The sequence below is a fragment of the Lissotriton helveticus genome, chromosome 10 (genome assembly GCF_964261635.1).
Source record: "Lissotriton helveticus chromosome 10, aLisHel1.1, whole genome shotgun sequence".
In the NCBI taxonomy this organism is placed as follows: Eukaryota; Metazoa; Chordata; class Amphibia; order Caudata; family Salamandridae; genus Lissotriton; species Lissotriton helveticus.
The window spans coordinates 1,074,745,759-1,074,768,613 of NC_136071.1; the positions used below are offsets into that span (position 1 = coordinate 1,074,745,759).

General features: G+C 41.3%; 1 protein-coding gene across 1 annotated transcript in view; it reads left to right on the plus strand.

Annotated features, from left to right (window-relative positions):
- The window catches only part of THSD7A (thrombospondin type 1 domain containing 7A), a 1,031,465-nt gene that overhangs the window by 811,817 nt on the left and 196,793 nt on the right, over nt 1-22,855 (plus strand). The window contains exon 11 of the mRNA XM_078663785.1: nt 3,640-3,743. Within this exon, the coding sequence (XP_078519911.1) occupies nt 3,640-3,743 (104 nt within the window). The remainder of the gene's footprint in view (nt 1-3,639; nt 3,744-22,855) is intronic.

The following is a 22,855-nucleotide window of genomic DNA, read 5'->3' on the forward strand; positions in this document are numbered from 1 at the left end:
TCAGATGATGGCAGTGTTCTGTCACCTGTGTGATGCTGATCTGGTTTGCCTGCGGACTGCACCCCGTCTTCCTCTCCCTCTTCTCCTTGGCTTTCCCTGACCCCGTTGTTCGTTGCTGGTGGTCTGTGGGGTTCATGTTGGCCTTTGCACGCGATCCAGGTGCATCATGTGCTTGTTTTTGGTGTGTTCTTTTTGTTGTTTTTATAGTGTATTTTCCCGTCAGATATGTGGGATTTGCAGGCCTGCCGCTGGTTTTTGCTGCTTTTTGTATCGCAATTGGCCACATCGCAACTTTTTTGGCATTTCTGTTCCGCATTTTTGCAGTGTTGCGTTGACTTTATCGCAGACATTTGACGCGTTGTCGGGGGCCTATCGCATGGTGCCTCCGTGTTCTGAATACTTAGTTAACACTGCGTCATTTTCCCGCAATACACTGCGATGTTGAAAGTTGCTTTAAGTTAATTTTGCGATGGTTATCACATGTTCTTGAGATAATGTCCCCAGTATTTTTTTTTCAGACGCAGAATTTTCAATCGATGGCTAGATTAGAGAAATGGGTGGTACCTGTATATTCTGCCTGAATAACGCATTCCACATAGTGTACATGTATCAGCAACTGATAAGGCATTAGTAGTTGGAGTGGTTACAAACCCCAGGGAGTATTCCAGTGATGTGCTACAGGTCAGACTCCCTTCATTCCAAACACATGGGGCATCAAAGGAGGCAGAATGTGTGCATTCATAATGTTCTAGGTTCTGTCCACGAGAGATCCCATGGCAGCAGCTATAAGATTCCCATATCCTTGTTGAAGAGAATTCAATTGGATTGTTTTCATATTCAGATTTCTTAAGAATCTATCCCACACATATATTTCAAGACAGATTCCATGTCATCTCCCTACCTGTAACCTTAGAACTAACAACCTTGTACTCATGGTTGTCCCTCATTCCAAATCCATTTCTAAAGGTCACACAAATGCAATGCATACTTTTCGAACAAGCTATCACTAAAACTGTACCATGGCCAGTCATTGACTGCTTTCTAAAAGTCTCTGAGGACTAGTTGAAAATAGTTAGCCTGAAATCAAGTCAGTCAAGAAGGCATTTAAAGCGTTAGTAGAATAAATTACAAACACATCCACATGCACGATTGTTTTTAGGAGTACTTTTCTAACAAAGAATACTTTAATGTGTTGGGAACAATGGTGAGTGTGATGATCAATAAACAGAACAACTGCAGTACTAGTAATCAGCACCTGCTCGTTTGTGTTGAAGGCAAGGGCTAGGAGGTTGTGGCTCAGGCTCACTCATGTACAGCATGGAGGCTGGTCTTACTGCTGGCTGTCCCTTAGATGAAAATAAACGATTGTTGATAAACAAAGTGGCATGTAGCCATATTTATAAACCCTTACAATATAGAATGCAAAGTCCGTCCGCCTGAACTGAGTAAAAATCTTAGAGCTTTATAACAGTAGAAAGTCCTTATTTACTCAACCTTACAGCGATGTACTTTTTAAAATCTACACATAAATGTTTCTTAGCAAACGAAGGGAGAGGAGTGATTAAAAATATTTTAAAAAGTGAATATAAAATTAAACAGATTCACTTCTAAAATTCCTGCTCTATGGAAAAGGCTGCTTTGTTGGAAGCAAGCAGCGCTCACAAGCACTGACAATCCTTTGACTTTGGCATACAACCTAATTCAATTCTACCTCGTTTTCAATCCCTAAACATTTTACTAACCATAAGGCTCTTAACACTACTCTAACCCTTCAATGTGCAACGGTTCAGCATGTTTAACTAAAAAAACCTTGCTTCCTATGCTTTATGCTTCTGCCCACATCAGCTTAATTTCCAGCTTGGCCATCTTAGGTCTAGACTGTCTCCAATTCCATCCTTGATTCTATCTTTTCTTGTTCTTTTCTTTCCCTACCCTTCCCAGCTTTCCTCTTGACCTGATCCTGGGCCATCTCTCTCTACTTGTTTTCAGGGACCACAAACAGTGCAATCATATTTTGCTCCACCCCACCTGTTTCCAAACACGTCTCTAATTTTGCGTGCCACGTTGGGTGGGTGGTTCATTGTAGTGCTGCTGGGATTTTTATTGCAATGCTGCTACATGACTCCCAAAGTTTCCATGGGCGCCCTCAACATCTCTGCATGGAGAAGGCCTGACTTGTATATGTACCTATAATAAAGCCAAAATTGCTGTTGCTCATGCAGCTAAAAGTATCAAACTGATAAAAGAAAGCTAATTTAATTGACTTTGACAGAAAGCAGATATTGACTATCTCATCCCACCAGGCTATAACATTGTTTTCTATAACAGACTTGGTAATAAGACCGGAGAAAGAATATCACTTGTTTTTAACTACAGTAAATAATCAGGAAACTTGAGTTCATAAACTTGCTGGAAACTTTACCTGAAATCATTCCCTTTGAATCTCCTCCAGCCTGTTTCACAATTCTTTACCAAGCATTTAAAAATTATGAATAAGTTAGAAGAAGACTGATCTAAATTTAAGGAATTATAGTTACTTCAGTTAATTATAACTAGTCAATTTTAGTGTCTTTTGTTAGTTTAAAGTGTTATGTTTTAGCTGACATTTTCATCTGCCATAATGTCCATTTAACCTCTGTTTTTATCAGTATATATATATATATGTATATATATATATATATTTATTTATATATATATATATATGCATCCATATAAATCTATGAGTACACAAAATATTATGTCTGCGAGTGTTGACCATATTGGTATATTGGTAATGTCACCTTCCTTGGTCACTTCCATGGTAACAACAAAACCCTTATTTACTTGAATTTGCACGGACACACATTTGATCCAACACAATTTAGCACTGCATATGCAGGGCTTTAAAATTGTAATATAAATTGGCAGTATCTTGTGCATCATGTTCTGTCACACACACACACACGCACACACACACACACACACACACACAAACCTTTAGTTCATGATGGCCCACGTTTTCCTGTTGACACACAAATTAATGCCTGAGAATTTCTACCAGGAATGTAAATTCTGGATATGTAATGAGCAGGCTCTGATGCATTTTTGCTCCTACCTGTTACATCCATATACCCTCCTCATAGCAACTAATAACGCAGATTTTCCTGGATTTGGATTCTTGTTGATGTCACTCAAGTCAGAGACCTCAGCGAATCACTGTCAGTCATCCTAGTATTATTCCAGGAGCTGGGTCATAAATGATCTGGGAAGAAATATAAAATGCCTCCATTTGGCAGCACCTTCTTGACTAATCACTTAACCACCTGCCACCATCCTGTTCCTAATTGGGAAGGTAGGAACTGGAGTGTCATAATGTAGTCAAATGATTAACTGCAAGCGCACTGGCTGATGTGGCAACCCGCCATTCAAAATGAAACCCTAAAAAGTACCTATAGTACTTGCCAATATTGGAAGAGGAACTTGTAACACATTTAGAATCTCCAAATGTATCCCTTTACACATTTAAATCTCTCAACTTGTCTACTCTCTTCGTTTTTCTCTTTATTCTTTTACTTATTCGTAAATCAATCCATATCCATATTAAAACCCAATGATTGTTTTCAAATCCTCACCTGTCATGTATATCATTTCTTCTTTCAGATGGAGGACACACAAATGGCGCCGGTGCCAGCTGGTACCCTGGCATGTCCGTCAAGACAGCCCCGGGGCACAGGAAACCTGCGGAGCGGGCCTACAAGCCAGAGGTAGGAGCACTTCACGGGGCATTGTGTTCGATGAGTAGGGTAAAAGGCACAAAGTAGAAAGTGTTTTGTTTGGGAAAGGGAAGTGAGCCCGTGCCAATGAAGCTTCCCACAATATGCTGATAGCTGGCCTTCACAAACAGCGTTTGCCTACCACCACCTTGTGCATTCAGTAAGAGCAATGGGCAAACACACAGGGATCAGTCTTATACTCCAGTGATTCTGACAGTTCTTCAGAATGGGCAGTTTTCTGCCCACCCTGGTTATCTGAGATGTAGGACTCAGGGGAAGAGGCTACTTTTCAAATAGTCACCATCCCTTCAATACATGGTCCTAGGCGTTCAGCGTATGCATTTTACATTTTTACTGTGTAAATATTTTCAACATATATTTTGGTGCTCTTTTATAACTTTGAACTATTCTTTTATTCACTAAACTTGTTTTGTTCTTTAAATACAGGAGTAAAGCAAGCTGTAGCGATTTCTCTAGGTTTTGTTCCAGTATTTGTACTAAACGAGCAATACCAAGAGTTTGTAACTGAATTTGAACACGCAAGCTCATAAAGGTTTGAGCAGGAAATAATGTGTAGGATAGAAAGAATGGACTTCAAATACGTGCGACTTAGTGGCTTTAAGTTTCCACATAGAGAGAATGTAAAATGTTTTGCAATCAAATTGATGGCGTCAGGGATGTCATTTGCATTATTACAGCCTGGTAACATAAATTTAAGAAGGTATTGTAATGCGTGTGGGGGGGGTGCAAGTGTATGTGTTTGTGTGTATGTGTGTGTTTTACTATTTGCTGCATGCACGTTTTCTGTTCTTCATTACTATGGAGTGCAAAGCTGTCATCCATTTCACTCTTGTAATAGATTTCATATTTAACTCAAGCACGACATTCCAGGGCAAACTAATGGCGTGCTTGTCATGTAACCTGGGGTTGTTCCCAACACGTCTAGGGCAGCGCAATCATAGAAGTTGCCTTTTTTCTGCATGCTTGTTTTCCTGTTCTTTGTTAAAACGGAGCAACAACATGCCATCTACATCACTATTTTAAGTACATGTTCTGATATTTGACACACTAATGACAATCCAGGGCCAACGAGTTTCGTTTTTTATCATGGAGGCTGCAGGCGTCCCCAACATCTCCAAATGAGTGCAATCACTGACCTCAGGAGTTTACAGGAACAAATACGTGTGACAATTAACCACGGATTGTTTTTTCATGTGGAAATTGCATGAAGCAACAAACTCAAGTCCTTGTTCATGATGGATAACTCCTCTAATCCCAATGCAATCAAGGCAGGATTTATCTCAATCACGCTGTCGAGACGAGGCTCGTGGTTTCAACGACTTGTAATCAGTCTGTCTCCAGGACACAGCAAAATATTAACACAGGACCTACTGATGCAAGAAAATAAAACCTAGGAGAGGATAACACCTAAGACAGGACGTGAGTTGTTGTAACATTTGGGACAGCTTAGCTGGAGTAAAGTAAAGGTAGAAGAGATCGAAATGTGGAGTTTCTCGTAGCATTAGAAGCTTAACAACTTCTGCCTATAGTAAACAACATATAGAATTATAGATATGTAACAGCGAACAATGACATCTTTTACACCAAGAGGTCCCGAGTGCCCCCTGCCACCCATCCCTTACCCTTTGAACTTACCCTCTTTCTCCTGCTGAAAACATCTGTCCTTCTAATATTTATCCACCTTCGCCATCTGCTCCATTTACAATTCCCTCTCCAACGCAGAATGAAATACGTAGTGTCCTATCCACACCACACTCCCTTAAAACCATCTCCCCGCACACCTGCACAATTATAAAATTGACATCCACCCCCACCATCATCGACATTTACTCTAACCCTCCAGCCCAACTAAAAAAAAAACTCATGGTGTCTTGCCGCCCACCCACACAATCCTTCCTCCGAACCGCCCCATTCACTCAAATATAAGAAAATTACTGCACTCCTGCCAGTCATCCTCACCAACCTTTGTGCAGTCCCTTCCTCTACTTACTGCTGTGTGCTCTATGCCCTCCATAGGGCATAGAGAAAAGAGGTGCTGTATTGATATGCTCTGAGAGCCATGTTAGCACGGCTTTGAAGTTAGCCTGTAAGCGTGGGTCTGTAGAGTCTTCTGCTGACAGGGACTATGGTAATTAGAGCAAGGAAAGAGATTGTTTCCCCTTGACTTATGTGGCATCAGTGGGAATCATTTTTTGCTTTCCTCTGTTGTTATGTCACAGCAGTGAGTAATTGGATTTCAAGTTGGTTATTAACACTAAAAGCTTCCAGTGAAGCCATACATAACAAAACGCATCTATTTAAAGAAGGATTCATTCTGCCTCAAATCTATCTTGCGGTACAAAAGTGGGTGGTGATGGATGGAGCATCTGAACCAATCAAACACTCACACCCAGTCAACAGATCTAGGTTTAATCAATCTATCTTGAGCATTGGAACAATAATTCTAAGTGGGGTCATGCAGTAGGATGAGATCTGGTATGTGGTGATAAGATGGTGTTCAAGCAACAAAGTAGACAGAGGAGAAATTGGCCAGGTGAATCTCTAGATAGGGGTTCAGACTACATTGGTTAAGTAAGATATAATGGATCTCTTCCTTTAAGGGATAAGCCCAGCATGCTGCCAGAGAACAGAGGCTGTAAGGAGCAGAAGACTTCTTTATCAGGTAAATTAGGCAGGCACCCACATTAGGGGACTACTGTCCTGAAAGATAAACACGTTGGAAGATCTGCCAGACACACAGGTCAGGAAGCTGGACCATAGAAAGCAGATAGTGAAGTTGTCTGTGCTGCAAATCTATGCAGATCAACATCTCGTCCAATTGTGGTAGTGCCAGTCCTTTGGCAAAGCATGAAGGATCAGGCAATAGAAGGATGGAGTAATAGAAGGGTAAAATGCAAGCAATGTGCATTGACAGCAGCAACCAAGCCGGTCGTTCATTATTAATGACACTGGTATTCTAAAAATACATTGGAGAACTCATCAATTTCTGAAGAGCTCTGCTTTAAAATTGTTGGAGCTGGCCATCTCTGCGGGGTCACCCCCAAACATGTTGCCATTACCCTCCAACATTTTTCTGAATGCGTTTTTGTTGGCCTTCGGACTCTGTGCTCTTTACCACTGCTAACCAGTGCTAATGTGCTTGTGCGCTCTCTCCTAAACAAAGTTCATTATATTACACCAGATGGGGATATTTAATTCAATTAAAAGTCATTTGTAGACCATAGTCCCAGAGTATGTAAATTAAATGCTACCTGGGGCATGCATCACTTATTGTGCCACCCACTTAAGTAGAACCTTAAAACATGTCCCTGGCCTGCCACTGCAGACTAAATGCTGTTTTAAACTGCCTTGTTGACTTGGTATTTAAACCCCCTTACCAAGCCCTAAACACCCCTTTTATTACATATATGCCATCCCTAAGGTTTACCATAGGTAGCCCATAAGGCAGGGTGTTGTGTAATTAAATGTTTGGAGATGTAATTGTACGTTTTACATGTCCTGGTAATGAAAAACTCCTAAATTCGTTTTTCACTATGGTGAGGCCTACTCCTCCCATAGGATAACATTGGACATTCCTTATTCAATTTAATAGGCTGTAATTTCCTATTGGGAACAGGTAGCTATATCCTGTTTGGTGTCTTTGGAATTGTGGCAAAGAGCTCTATTTTAAAAAATTCCACTTTTAGAACTTTGGCACTTTCCTACCCTTAGCCCTTTTGTGCCTGTAGTCTGGCCTTGGTCAAGTGACTTGGTATAACTGACAGACTATGAGATTTCCTCTCAGACAGTCCCACAATAGAGGGATTAGGTGCGCCTAAATGGGTCCTCTGCTGGCAGCATAGCCCCCGTAGCAACAGCCAGTGCTCTGACTCCACACAAAGGACCTAACAAATGCACATTGTTGCGGCAGTCTCCTTGGAGCCAGGGCAAGGGAGGCAGGGGATTCTGTGAACTTCAAAGCCGCCATGTCAATAGGCGATAATAAAAAGGGGACCTCAAACACCAACTCTTCAGTACACTCTTGGACCTGTGAATACTCTACCAGGAAGAAGAACTGCTGTGCTGCTGAAAGGACTGCGACCCTGCTGTACTGCTGGCCCGCTGCTGCATTACTGTATTGCTGCCATTCCACCCTGCTGCCATCTTGCCTGAGGAAGGAGCACTGGACCTGCCACTTCATCTTGACCCCAGGGCTATCAGAGTGACTCAAAGAGCTAGTCTGCTGACCTAAGCCTCAGAGACATTAAAGGCTCCCCAAAATCTTGTACCAGCACACAGACCCAGCTGAAGTGAGTTGCAGGCCCCCAAGTGGTGCTTCTCAGTTTCTAGACCATTTATGTGGCTCAGAGAGCTGAAATCAAGCTTTTGGGCTCTTCGTGACTTCAAACAGGCCCGCTCGCAATGAGACCTTGCCGCTCGCTCCGACATTCAGTGTGAAATTACATTAGCATTGACCGCTCACAGGGACCGCCAACACAAAGCTCCTGCAAGTCCCGCTCGAGACGCTTGGGCTGCTCTTCACGCTACACCAGCAACTTTCAACAACACTCTCTCTGCTCCTGCCAGCCCCCTCCATTGCCACAGATTTGCAAAGTTAAAACATCAGCGGGCCCAACCTGGGGACTGTAGCCGACCATAGCTCTATTTCAGTTGGCCTGAACTCTAGTTTGACACAGTCCAATGTGACCAAATCCCATAGTTTGCACTTTGTGCTTTTTGTCACTATTTTCACTTAAGTCTTTACAAATTCATAACTCTGGTTCTACTGATTGGATTTTTGTCATTTTGGTGACAAACAATGTATTAAAATCCACTTTATAATTCTAAATTGGTTTGGGATTTTTCATGTGTTTTGTTTTCACTTTATTACTATTTGTATGCTGCATAAATACTTTACATATTGCCTCTTAGTTTAGCTTGAATGCTTTTTGTGCCAAGCTAACCAGGGTTAAGTACAGGCTATTTTAGTGACATTGTGTGGTTCACCCTGCATTAGATTGTGGCTGTTGCTTGGTGCTCACACCCCAGTCAACCAACAATCCGATTTCTTGGTGCTCACACCCCAGTCAACCAACAATCCGATTTCTAACAAAGATTAAATAGATTCTCAAAATATTAGCTCCTATTCTAGCTATGCTCAAAATGTACATATTTCAAAAAATATGTTCAGCTGCTGAGTATATGTATGAAAACACTGCAACCACAATCCCATATGGGTTGGTTGGAGGAGTATAGTAACCAAGCCACAGGATTTCTCTGTAGTATTGTCCACTGACCTTTGCTCAAAAGACTCATCCTATCCCAAAAGCCTTCATGGCAGGATTGAAATACCACTGTCTCTATTCATATAGTCTGATCTTTCCCCTTACTTTAGGGTTACAAAAATATAAGCCCTGATGGCAGCCTTTAAGGAGCCCATCTTGGTATTGACACATATAATTTGCATCACCCAAAGCCCATAAAGCAGTCAGATCCAATTCTAAAGGAATACAACATTGGGGAAGATCCATGGCCTTAAGATCATCAAACAATAGAAAGAGTTTAACTAACGTATGTCCTTTTTACTGTTTATCCACCCAAAGAAAAGCGCCAACCAATTGAGCAAAATTAATCTTAGTCTTCAAAGCACTAAGGGTCCCCCATTAGTCTTCCTTCGTAGTTTGTGGTGTAACCTTTAAGCCTCCTGCAGCTAAAAATGTGGGCTGCCCTAGGTCAGCAAACTGGAATTTCCAATGTAAAATTAATTAATTCCTATGTTCCAGACACAAATCGCCAACCACAGACTGATGGGCCATTTGTGCCTAAGAAAAGGATGTTACTTTGTTTTCGATATATATTGATACTCAATGATTGATCTTGGTTACATCTTATTTCATTTTAATTTCCTTTTTAACTTAGTCAGAAGTCTCTGAAGTCCAATTGGGGTTGAATCAAATTGAACCAGATCAACAGCATCTGTCAAAATGATTAGTTTTAACATTCATCAGCTTTAGGAGGAAGCTAGCTACAGCATTTGAGATTGTTGAGAGGTTCAACGCGTAAAGACTCAGAAGCCTTGTGCTATGTGAGTGATTGTTACTTTTGAAGTCAAATGTTTCCTTTTTAAAGCACTATGAAATATTTAGAGTTAATCAAAAAAATCGGAAACATACAAGAAATGTTGTTTTTTATGTAAATTAATGCATATATGAACTCGTTAATGGCACAGCCACTGTCTTTGTTTACCAAGATATGTGTGAGTACATGAGAAATCTGCCCACTCTAAGACTAAACATCATATTTTTTCTATGGGACAAAAGCAAGTGACAGTCTAAGGTTAATATTGCTAATATTATTACTCCTTTTGAGCTCGTGAATCTGTTGTTCCCTTTCAGTCAGGATCTTGGCCAGCCGCTGCGCTCTGGAGGTGGAAGCGTCAATGTCTCTAAAGTGCTATAATTACAAAGTGCACTGCAGGCCTGATTAGATAAAAGGGCACTCTATAAACTCAGTGCTCTTACAGGAGAGCTGAGGTGTATCATGCTCGCCATTTACTGTTAATGTAAGTTAATACCAGGCTATTACACTGACGCTTTGAGCAGCATCATGCACTCTGTCAAAGGCGTCTGTGCTTTTCTTTCAAAACTCCCAGGTTCACTTCAGATTGAATTTCCAAAGGTAAGACACAACGATGCCAACAAAGGAAATTCAAAATGGATTAGTGTTGCAGGTAATATGATTTCCTGTCGTTTCATGTGACTCTTCACTCAAAACCCCACTTTCCATTTCTCTTAGTCGGTGCCTTAGAACCAAGATCTGCCCTTTTGTTTGGAAACAGAGGGTGCCAGGCAACGCAAGACCTGAAATAAAATGCTACCATAATGCAGTGTAACAAAATTAACATAATTAACATAGAAGCAAATGCCATTGGAGAAAATAGCCATTAGGGCGTAAATATATATTTGCATGTTAATACTATTGTACTACATTCAGACATCATGTTTATTTTTGTCACTATTTTAAAAAGTTAATACAAAATAATTGTCACAGAATTATTGTGCAAACACATTCTGAAAGTCTTGAGTGTTGGTGTCACAATGGGGCAGTTCTTCTTTATCATTTAATGTGACATTATAATGAGTATGAGTGACTGTGCGTGCTTTAGGTCAAGCATAAAAACGCTTTATTAGTCCTGCCAGATCTTTTGAAATTAAGAAAAATAACTCTTTAAAACAAAATAATATATACATGGAGAGGGGCGTTGGACCACCTTCAGATATTAATACTCCTTTACGCTTCATTCACATTTTTGGTGGGCTTAAAGGACAGCCATTCTGTGGTTAGACTGTCTGTTTTGTTGCGAGATGCCATTTTACTTCTTTATAAATGAGTCTTCATCAGGAAAATGCATGCTCCATGACACAAAGATGTCCTTCTCCAACCATCATCGCTGTGCATAGCACATAACCCTACAGGGAGCCGGAAGAGTCTGTGTGTGAGGCGGTACGCGTCCAGACATCATTTCATCTCCACCTACCGAAGGTCACTGCAGCTCTTGATACGGCACAGCTTCGGAGCCGCAGTGTCTGAGGAGCCCTGAGCCTGAGCACAATCTGTGCGATGCATACATCACAATGGCTGATGCCAGTACTCGTGTCCTCTCCGTCCTGCATCACTCGCTGCCAGTAGCGATATTTGATCCCTGACCCTCCCTGCTCAGCATCCGCACCCTTCTGCCATGGCACATGGTCCCCACATAATAAAGGTGACTGCAACAGCTGTTATGGCGTTTCGCAGTAGAGCCTCCGAGATGCTCTCCAGTGCCAAGCAACACTTGTGTGTGCGTGCATGAAAGCACCGGTGCATGGGTAATGGACACAGTGGAAATTCAGGGAGCCCTCCTTCAAAGTACATGGTGGGGGCCCCCACCCTGACCCAGTCATGAGCTCTCAGGCCAGCGGCCCTCCACCCGTTCACAGAGCTCGCCCCCTCCCCCCCTAACCCCCCCCCCCCACACACACACACACACACCGAACGAGCTGCAGTGTCTAATGTTTCGGCACTGACTGGACACCATCTCATTTCAGACCACTGTTGGTATTCCAAACTACTTGCTGTGTCACGTGGTCAGCCGGCGTTACAGTTTCCATCTTCCCCACCTTCACTGAAATGGAAGAGAGAACATTATAGACTACTGGTCCACCAGCCAAATAACTAGGACTTGAGACCATAATGCTGCCTTTGAGTGTTCGCTCTAAATGTATACATTTATATGTAGTTGGAAAAAGGCACGTTTCCACTTTGTCTGATAATGTGCTGGAAGGAAGGCAGGGTCCTGTCTGCATGCTTTTTAAAATTGAACCTACGCTTGTGTTCTCATGATTCAGTGCCTTGTGTACTGTTTACTCATACGTGAGGGATGTTGGCCGATACAAGAGGAATTGGCCATAGGCAACTCTAGCACAAGTGAAACACAAATGACAAGCTGGAGCCCATTCCTATTACCAGGTCAAACCTGCCTTGTATGCTGTTAACATTGCAAAGATTTGTATAAATCATACAATAAACTTTATTGACTGCCTTGTAGGCTGCTATGTTTTCACTCCAGTTTTCTTTGTTCTTCTGCCTGAAATGGAAGAACTTCCAAAGAGCAGGGGATGGAGACAAGTCTTTCTGTGACTCATACATGGTACCGTTTTCATTTGGATGTATGACGTTACAAAGCATACTTTTACAACGCATACCATTACAACAAATTTTTTACAACGCAAAAACTATTACAATGCATGTATTTACAACGCATGTTTTTACAACGCAGGTACCTTTACAACGCATACCATTACAACGTAAGTATTGGTAAGTATATATTATTTTTTTATTTTAAATTATTTGAAATTAATATAATTTAATTTAATTAAATTTAATTTAATTTAATTTAAATGTAATTTAAATAATTTAATTTAAATTGTATTTAATTTTATTTTTACCCTGTACCCCTGTACCCCAAAAACCCAAAACTGACCCTTAACCCTAAAAATACCACTGTACCCCAAAAACCCATTTAAATAAATTTAATTTAAATAATTTAATTTAAATTTAATTTTATTTTATTTTTACCCTGTACCCCTGTACCCCAAAAACCCAAAACTGACCCTGAACCCTAAAAATACCCTTTTACCCAAAAACCCAAAACTGACCCTGAACCCTAAAAATACCCCTTTACCCAAAAACCCAAAACTGACCCTAAACCCTAAAAATACCCCTTTACCCAAAAACTGAAAACTGATCTGAACCCTAAAAATACCCCTTTACCCAAAAACTGAAAACTGACCCTGAACCCTAAAAATACCCTTTTACCCAAAAACTGAAAACTGACCCTGAACCCTAAAAATACCCTTTTACCCAAAAACTGAAAACTGACCCTGAACCCTAAAAATACCCCTTTACCCAAAAACTGAAAACTGACCCTGAACCCTAAAAATACCCCTTTACCCAAAAACTGAAAACTGACCCTGAACCCTAAAAATACCCCTTTACCCAAAAACTGAAAACTGACCCTGAACCCTAAAAATACCCCTTTACCCAAAAACTGAAAACTGACCCTGAACCCTAAAAATACCGCTTTACCCAAAAACTGAAAACTGACCCTGAACCCTAAAAATACCCTTTTACCCAAAAACTGAAAACTGACCCTGAACCCTAAAAATACCCCTTAAAAAACCCAAACATATAACATTTTAAATATAATTATATACTTACCAATACTTACGTTGTAATGGTATGCGTTGTAAAGGTACCTGCGTTGTAAAAACATGCGTTGTAAATACATGCGTTGTAATAGTTTTTGCGTTGTAAAAGTTTCGTTGTAATGGTAATGCGTTGTAAAAGTTGCGCTGTAAAGGTTGTTTCCCTTTCATTTCCATGAATTGGGTCATTGCTGTAGTAATGCAGGCTTACTCACTGCTACCATAGCGTCCCAGACCTTAGCAACCCCAAGTGAAGTGAGACTGACTTCTTCCAAGTCTTCATTTTTCAGTCAGAGTTCAGCCACCCTGAGATTGGTCCTAAGTATGAACAAGCATTGGCAAAGTCAATAGGTCTGGCTTCTTCCTTGTGAGGCAACTTTGTGTGTGTGGCCTTGTGAAAGAGTGAGTGAGCGAATGCAAGAATGAGTCAATGGGTGGATGAGGGGCTGCATCTGTCAATGAACACACATTTTCTTTTTTCCAAGCACTTGCTGCTTAATTCTTGTGAACCTGCGTCCATTTATCACTCATAAAGTCCTTCCCACATACATACACTCACCCATCCACAATAAACACAAACACACTGACTCAGCCACCATGGAAGAGGCTCTTTCACTTATATGAAATCCAGTTAGACTGCCTTTGCTAATGCTTGATACTGTAAGATCCAATCGCTGCTTATAGTCTGACTAAATCTCAACGTGTCTCTCTGATTAGTCTTCTTCAAATTAAGAGAAGCTACTATTTCAACCACATTCCATTATTGTGCATATTAGAATTATTTGCCAATCTCTACATCCAATAATATATTTATTCTGCAACAATTTACAATTAGAAAAAGAACCATTTCCCCAGGATGGAGCAGAGAGAAGTGATGGCTTAGTATAAAAATGTAAAAACATCTGAAACAAAAACGTGTTACCCTAGTTCCACACTAATGTACACTTGATAAATAAGACAGCTTTAGGGAAGTTTATAAGAAATGAATCGCTGCAAAAAGAGCTTTAAGGAGCTTCCAGGAATAGTGCCAAAGTAGTCAGGCGGTGAATTTGTCGGGTACCACTGTGGGTATTTACTGAGTAATGAGATGGTTATTACAAGATAAAATGGTGCAAGTAAACAGGAATCTCCCTTTTACACATGCTGGGATATATTTATGAAACCTTTCCATTGGCCTCGCCTTACGCAAGGCGACGCGGGGCAATGCAATGCCTTCAGTAATATTGACAAAGCCACGCAGGGCCTGATTTGCCTGGCCTTTCATGGCCTTGTAAATAAATGTAACACAAAGCAGCTGCTTGCACTGTGTTAAGTTGTATTTCAACTTGGGAGACATTCCATGGGTGAAGCATGGGTGTTTCCATGCATTCACCCATGGATTTAGGCACATTATCAAATTTACAAATACTTGTAAACCTGTCAATGCGTCAACATGCTACACCTTCCCAAGTGAGGCGTAATGAGGAGAAAAATCTTTATTGCTCCTCAGTATTTCCCCTTTTCACATACAAAGAGGAACATTCCCTAAGGATTGGTTTTGTGCTGAAAGGTGTCCCAATTGCTTGTTGCCCTGCGTTGCACGAAAGCTTAAAAAATGTGCCCCCACATTCTCATGTGCATATGAAGGGAAAGCACTCATAAGGGGTGAAGAAAATTGTAACTGATACATATTAGAGGAGGTAGTATATTCTGAAAGTGGCCCATAGAAACGGTGCCTCCTTCAAACACAATTGAATTCTGAACCATGAAAACACTTGGAACTTTGTCATGTTGGACCACTGCAGAAAATATAAACTCCTTGTCACCTCTGCATATTAAAAATGTGCATTTTATTTAGCTTCGGCTCACATGTCACATCCATAGCAGATGAACACCAGCCTCTTTACAACACTACCATCGGCCCAGTGGAACATGACAAAACACAATGTTAGAAAACTCATGGCCACTGCTTTTTTTTTTGTTAAGGCTGCTATGAGGTCTCAGTATGTATAAGACCTTGAAGCTGGTGTCTAGTCTATTTGAAAATGCCCTGAATATCACACAACTTGGGAGCATATTATCAAGCACAGCGTTAACATTATCACCGCTGTAGCGGCAGAAAACTGCTGCTAAAGCGGCGATAATGGGCTTGATAATACGCCGTAGAGAATTCCCGTAGAAGCCAATGTTCACACCAGAACATGGGCTTCTATGGGAATTCACAAGGGCGTATTATCAAGCCCATTATCGCCGCTTTAGCTGCAGTTTTCTGCCACTAAAGCGGCGATAATGTTAACGCCGTTTCTTCATAATATGCCCCTCTGGGAGTTGGGGAAGCTGACATCTGAATTCCAGTCACCAAGGTAGGCAGTGGACAACTGGGGGGCTGCCTTTCCTCACGAGGTGAAGCAGAGTACAAGCCCTCTATGAGCTCCAGCTGATGGGCCACCATATTTCCGCCACTAAATTAGGCAGAACTTTATAGAGAAAACATGGAAATCCTTCAGCCTGCCTACTGCCCAGTACCAGAGGAGAGCTGTTCAGAAGCGACTCTAGTGCTCTGCTCCTTAAATGCTGTTTGCAAGTTTTGAGTATAAAAAAAATATTAAAGAAATTGATGAAGAAAAGATAGGAAAGAAAGTTAAGGAATGATTGCCCAAAAAAGTGCTGACACTGAAGAGCACTCTTTTTTCAGCAAATATGCACATGTAGTCATGTAAAATGCGGTCATTGAATGCTGAAGAGAGGTGAACGATAATGTGGACGAACCATGTGCTGTGGTGAGCAGAAAGAAATTTAACAACTGTATAGGCCAATATATGAAGTAGGCTCACCCCAAGAGCCTCTTTGTATGCATTTTTATGTGTGATGTTTTTTATATTACTTGCGGCTGGCGACACAGCTAAAGCAGGGTCCAGGCCAGACTTAAACAAGCATTGGCATAGCCAATAGTTCTCGCTTTTGGCACCTTATAAGTATTTAGTTATGAAGCGCAATATCCTTTGTGCAACAACATCAACTGTTACATGGCTAAACACTTATAAGGTCCCAAAGGCGAGACCTATTGGCTATGCCAATGCTTCTTTTTAATGCACACAAGAATAAATAAGTCAGTGGCTTTTAGTTTTCTACAGGCCTATATTTTTTTGATCAAGCAAAAGTACTATGCAGAAGCAGTCTACTTGTGCATGACCACTTTATAAGAGACAGTAGTAGATTTAATTAGGATGTGCTACAACTAATAATATTTTGTTCTCGGGCTGAGGTTTAAGTGATCTGAAGATCATGAAACAGAAGTGCAAAGGGTGTCAATACCCACTAACAAACCTCTGCTTTTGGGTGGCTTCACAGGAAACAGGAATACCAGCTGTTAAAGAATAAAAAAAAAGTAAAGTACAAACAAACATGAGATCTGACTACCTGCCTCGGGTCTAGGCACGTCGAGCTTCCTTTGTATGGCTCATGCTTCCAAAAACAACAAAGCAAGATGTCCTGTTTACCCAGAGTGGATTCTACGCCGAAGTGAGATGCGCTGCAGCGCCCCTACTGCCACGGCCTGGTGGCGGCACGCGCCGATGAAGACGTGTGGCTGGGCATGTAGCATTGTGGCAAGTGTGTGCCTGATGCACGATAATTAGGATAGGCTGCCGATTAGAATGGCGAATCGCTTTCGAACCAGCCCAGCAAGTGTGGCACTGAAGCGGAGCAGGGAAGAGTTGTGGTTAATTGAAGAAGCCAAGAGTAGACACGGATTGCCCTCCCCTGCTTTTCTTTCCATAAGTGGTACAATCATTTCCAGCGCCTTTGTTTCTTAAAAGCTGGGGGATACAATAGAAGCCCGAGAAGGAAGAAAAGATAGGGGTTAGGAAGAGTGGGGTAAAATTGGTTATAGACCTAGGAATAAGGGAAATGAAAACAAGGGACTGAATGAGCAGAGAATGGTATATGTGCATAAAAGGTGGAAAAAAGAAATATTCGCAAACTGGAGGGCGGAAAATAAAAGAGAAAAGGGTATGAAAACGGCAAGAATAAAATCTAGTAAAACAGCAACCACAGAGAAAAATGAATATAAGAGAGATGGAGATGAGAAAATCACAAGTGAAAATATACAGCAGAGACAGTAGAGAACAAGACGGCAAAAAAGAAAACAGGGGTGTGCGCGTACGTGACTGCAAACACGCGAGCGGCAAAAGTGAAAGTAATCAGGGTCCAGATGGTGCCTCGGGCGCTGAAAGCTGGCGGCTGCGCTCGCTTGTGCGCGTAACAGCAAACTGGTGGCTGGCTGCCTCTAGGTAGCACTTTCAAAACCCGCTTACTAAATGTCTCTCTTGGGCAGCGCATGCGCTGGCTCAGGCGAGACCTAAAAAGGGATTTATAAATGTTCTAATGTCTGCTCCATACACATTTAATTGATAACAAAATATATGTTCCTCCTGTGAATTCCTTTGTTTCTTACACAACCCTGGAGGCAGGTCCTCCTGTATGCTTTAAATATGAGTGCCAATATACATGTCTATCTGTGTATCACTTGGAAAAACAAACAAAATGTATGCACTTCTACTTGTGCTTTATGACAGAGCATCTGTGAGCCACGAAATGCAGGAAAATACTCTGTTTAAACACAATTGCCTTTAATCTTTTATTTACTACCTACAAGACTGCCTGTTTCCTTTAGTTTACTAAGAAACAAGTGGAGCCATGGTAGGACACACACTGCTAGTTTAGCCTTGTGTGACAACTTAGTTCAGTCCTGATTGTCTTAACTAACATCACTTACTTTGCGGGTCTTTTGATTTTGATATTTTCATAGCATGTTTACGCCTACAAATCCCATAATCAAAAGTGCTTATTAATAAAACATTTTTGCTACATCCAGGTATCAAAAATAAAATGGAGAGACCTGGCAGATTGTATCAGTGGTTCACTTACACAGACACTACTGACAAGGTTTCTGAGAGAGAGACAATCAACCAGCTCCAGAACCATATTTCCCTACCCCACCATTGAAGGGGATCTGATCAATATTTTACACAGAGCTGGCAGCAACTGGTCGCTGACATAAATAGAGTCCAAAACAGATGTATTCCTGCTGACAATCAGCATGATTGTCGTATGATGACACAATGCATCCATTTGCATACATGTGAACCTCTTGAATCAAAAATGTGAACGAAGTCAGGGTTTAATAGGGTGATCCCATTTAGTTGAACATAGATTGAATAATGGGAATGCAAGTGACACCCTCAAATTGCCAAATTGCAGGTGAATTGAGAGATCTGCATTTGTTATTCCATGAACTCTTACTCTACAAGTGCTTTTAATATGTGGTTCTGAATAGTGTCTTTACACCTATGCAGAGAGTGCGCTTCCCACGCTGGGTTTCTGTCCTGGATTATTACCTGCACTACAAGCTGGAAGAGGTGCACTTTAACAAATGAGAGGCTCTTGACTCAAACCTGAAGGGGCATTTTCTAGTGTTCTGCAGAAGGAAAGGGCTTTAAGCACAAAACGACTCTGAAAAATGTGTAAGTCCAAAAACGCTTACAAGAGAATCCACTTCCCAAAAATACGCACAACTTTCTAAGTTTCCACATCAATAAAGTGTGCTCTCCTGTCCTCCTTGGCTGCTGTAGGAGTGATGCTTAGTGCAGAATCACTTGCGCCACATTTCTGCAACTGATGATTTCAAAAATCTTTACAGTGATGGAAGAGCAGGGGCCTGCCCTGCGCAGGAAGACTTATGTGGTAAATGCTTTCTTTATCTTTTCCATCTCTGCCACTCTATCAGAATGTCCTGTGACATCATAGAATGTTTGAGTGCCTCACTGTGGGGAAAGAGTCAGTTGGTCATCTCAGGCTGAGGAGCTGGAAGACATCATGGAATGTTAGAGTGTCTTACTGTGGCTAGAGAGTCAGTTGGTGATCTGAGGCTGAGGAGCTGGTAGCTCGCTCCTGGTGGGGGTTTTCTCCTCATATCTTCTCACCTTGTAACCTACCACCTACTTACCCACTAATAAAAAAGGATCTACTACTACACCTGGACTACGCATCCTTGTTTATGTACTACAACTTACACAGTGAGACAATGTGTACCTAAAACTTTACATTAACACCAGTGACAAGGTAGCGAATATTTGTATTTTCTCAGCCTGTCCAAGCAATGCCACAGCAAACATCTTCTTCACTCCACGTCAAACTGTTCAATATAGTCTGGCAGTAACGCCCCAAGCGGCAAAGAAAACAAAAAGAGAAAGCTTGATACAATTCAAAAGATGTTTCTCAAAATAAACATGCATTTGCAGAAAGTCGTCCATAGGCCCTCCCATATCTGTCTAAAAGGCTAGGTGATGTTCAGGGTATGGGCAGCTATTACTGCCTCCTTTACTCCCTGATCATGCTCATCATCTCAGTCCCATTTTCTGTGGAAGGAAGGTGAAAGGAGAGCATCCAACTTCTAACCACCCTTCCTGTCACCAACCGGTCCTTCCCACCAACAAAGAAATGGAGGTGGGGATTGGGAAGGGATGAGCTACGATTCTCCCTTTCCCTTCCCTTCCGATACCCACTTTCTGATTCAGTTGAACACAGCTCCTTTCTTTTACAATGCTTCACAAAATGGAAAAAACATTATGAAATGAAGGAGCTGTTTGTCTGTGCTGAGGAAAGAGCCAGGCATTGTTTGGATTTTTTCTCAGACCAAGAAAAACACCCAAATAATATCTGACTCATTGCTGGGGAACAGATACACAGTTCTGTAACCCAGCAAGAGTATAGACTCTGATTGTATTTTTTGTAAGCCTAAGAACAATTCTAAACACACAGAGCTTGATTTATAAAGGGCCTCTGCACTTGTGGCAGAGGCCGGGCAGTCGTGATGGAGTCTCCGCCCTAGGTGCAGAATCTCAGCAATGAGTATTCTTATTGCAGGGATTCCCCCCGAGTTCGGAGACTGCCCCTCGACTACAGAACCTTTGCCACAAGTGCGGAGCCCCTTTATAAATAAGGCCCACAGTTCTGTGCCCCAGGAAGGAGACACACAAACTTAAAATATTTTGTGAAAATGGGGATCAATTCATAAAAAGCAAATTAAATACAATAAGAAATTCAATAGTTATTGAAGTATGAGTAAATCAAGCAAATTCATTTGATGCACAAAGTTAGTGTTGCCATCATACTTTATATCTAGAAGAACTCCACAATCCCTGAAAACAAGTCTATGTACATTTAATATAGAACACATATATTATGTACACATCCTTAAAAGAAAGTCCTTAGTCTTTTGACTCCTCGCAATCATTTATAATACAGATGTCCAAATGGTAAGTACGTGAAATGATCCACCATAGATGTAGTCAATCAACCAGGAGAATCAGACAAAATGTCCTCAATTTATTTCGCCTTGCATTTCGACTGCTTGGTTGGATATTTCATATTTTATAGAATCCTCTGAATCCAGGTGAAGTGTTTTTGCTTTGCCAAATTCTTGACCTCCTTAGGACATTATGGAAAAGACAAGGGGCATGATTCACAAAGGCAATCTGAGACTAACTTTATGACTTTTGGTATTGACAGAGGTCATTTACGAGTCGTATCTTTACATCCGCAGTCAGGCAGGAATCTTCAGCTCCGGCCGCGCTCTCCGGCTTGGACTGTACTCTCCGCACCTGGAGCGGAAACTCCGGCTCGGGTCAGATGAAGTGTAATCAATGGACTGGAACACAATTTTCACAAAAAAGTAACATTAGAAACGTGAGATAAAGGGTAGAGGAGGTCACAAAAATCAGTTTGGGCAATGATAAGACACTGCATCACCTACCAGAAAAGTTGGCTCCTTTGCATTAGAGTACATGCAGTTCACAATTTGCACTCCCTTCAGTGTTGACTGTAGTGTTACACCAGACTCTGTGTTGACTGCAGTGTTACACAAAACTTTGGTAATTGTAATTCCACTAAGTGTCACATTTTTGCTATTATTGGTAAATTGTCATGCTGTGCATTTTTGTATCTGGAGTCCCTCTATCGGGGGTAACCCCAAAAAGGGTAATATTTGCTGTGACCTTTTCTTAGGCCTTGATGCTTTTACCAAATATTGCATTATGTTTATTCATCTCTTGAATGTAAAAATGGGTTTAGTAATGTGAAACTCAGAGAGTAATATTCAATTTGTTTTGATAATGCATATACTTTTCTATTTGTTTAAAGCCAAGTTTGTGCGGTTATATTAAAAACCCCTTAGTTTGTATCCAGCAAGGAGCCAGGCAGAGTTTGGATGTTTTTTTGACTAAGAAAAAGACTACAAACTAATTCTGTCTTTCCTTTCTGTGCACAGATGCACTGTTCTGTGCCCCAGAAAGGAGCAAGACGCTGTTTGAATTTTTCTTGGTCTACGAGCGGTAGCAAAAGATTCAACAGCTTCTGTGCTCCAGGAGCCTTATTCTACATTGTCACTGTCAGCATGCTTAGCACCTTTACACTGAGGGGGAGCAACAAATGGCTGACCTTCCCAGGTCATGGCATCTCCTCAAGCCACAATTCCAGCCGAAGATTGCTCTCCCCATCTCTTCATAGAGCTCTATTACTCCTAGATAAATCTTCTCCAAGTACAGCCTTTTATACTGCCTGTAACATACATGAAGTATGTCTCCTTGAGCAAGAAATTGTGAGGGTAACTGAAAAAGGAAGGAGAAATGACATTCCCGGGCCCAAAGGAATACCTTAGACCATCTTCAAAATTGACATGCAGTATTGGGCCAGAAAGCTGGCCCCTCTCTAATGCAGTTTCCACTGGGAATTTACCCAACACATGGCAGAGTGCAGACATCTCTCCAATTCATAAATGGGGTGATAAGACCCTACCAGAGAACTACTCTCTTATCACCCAATTAGACAATGAAGCCAAATGTTTTGCAACTCTTCTATTACAGGTCTTGACTGCTTGGACAGAATCAAAGAGGATAATTCCAACAACCCAAACTTTTTTATATGAGGCTCTGGTATGATCATGTTTCGACCCTGTCAATCCTGCTCGAACAAATGGAAAAGCAGCATTGTACAACATAGCTTTGCTTCATCAACTATTAATTGGCTTTCTACTGTGTAACAACATAAAGCTTTGGAGGAAGCTCAAGGCCTGAAACATCGAGCAATATTTGCTTAGAAGCATAGAGGCCCATTATTGAGGGTAATGGTGGTATAAGTGTTGCCAACTTTAACTTGTGGCAGTGAGGTTCTTCATGGTTGTGATGCAGGATTAATGGATGAACTCCAATTAAAGCTATACAGGCAAGTTTTCAAAATCGCACAGAGCTCCTCCCTTTGCCGGACACTCTAAGGGCCAGATGAAGGTAATCCCAGATTACCGATTCTTAAATACCGAAT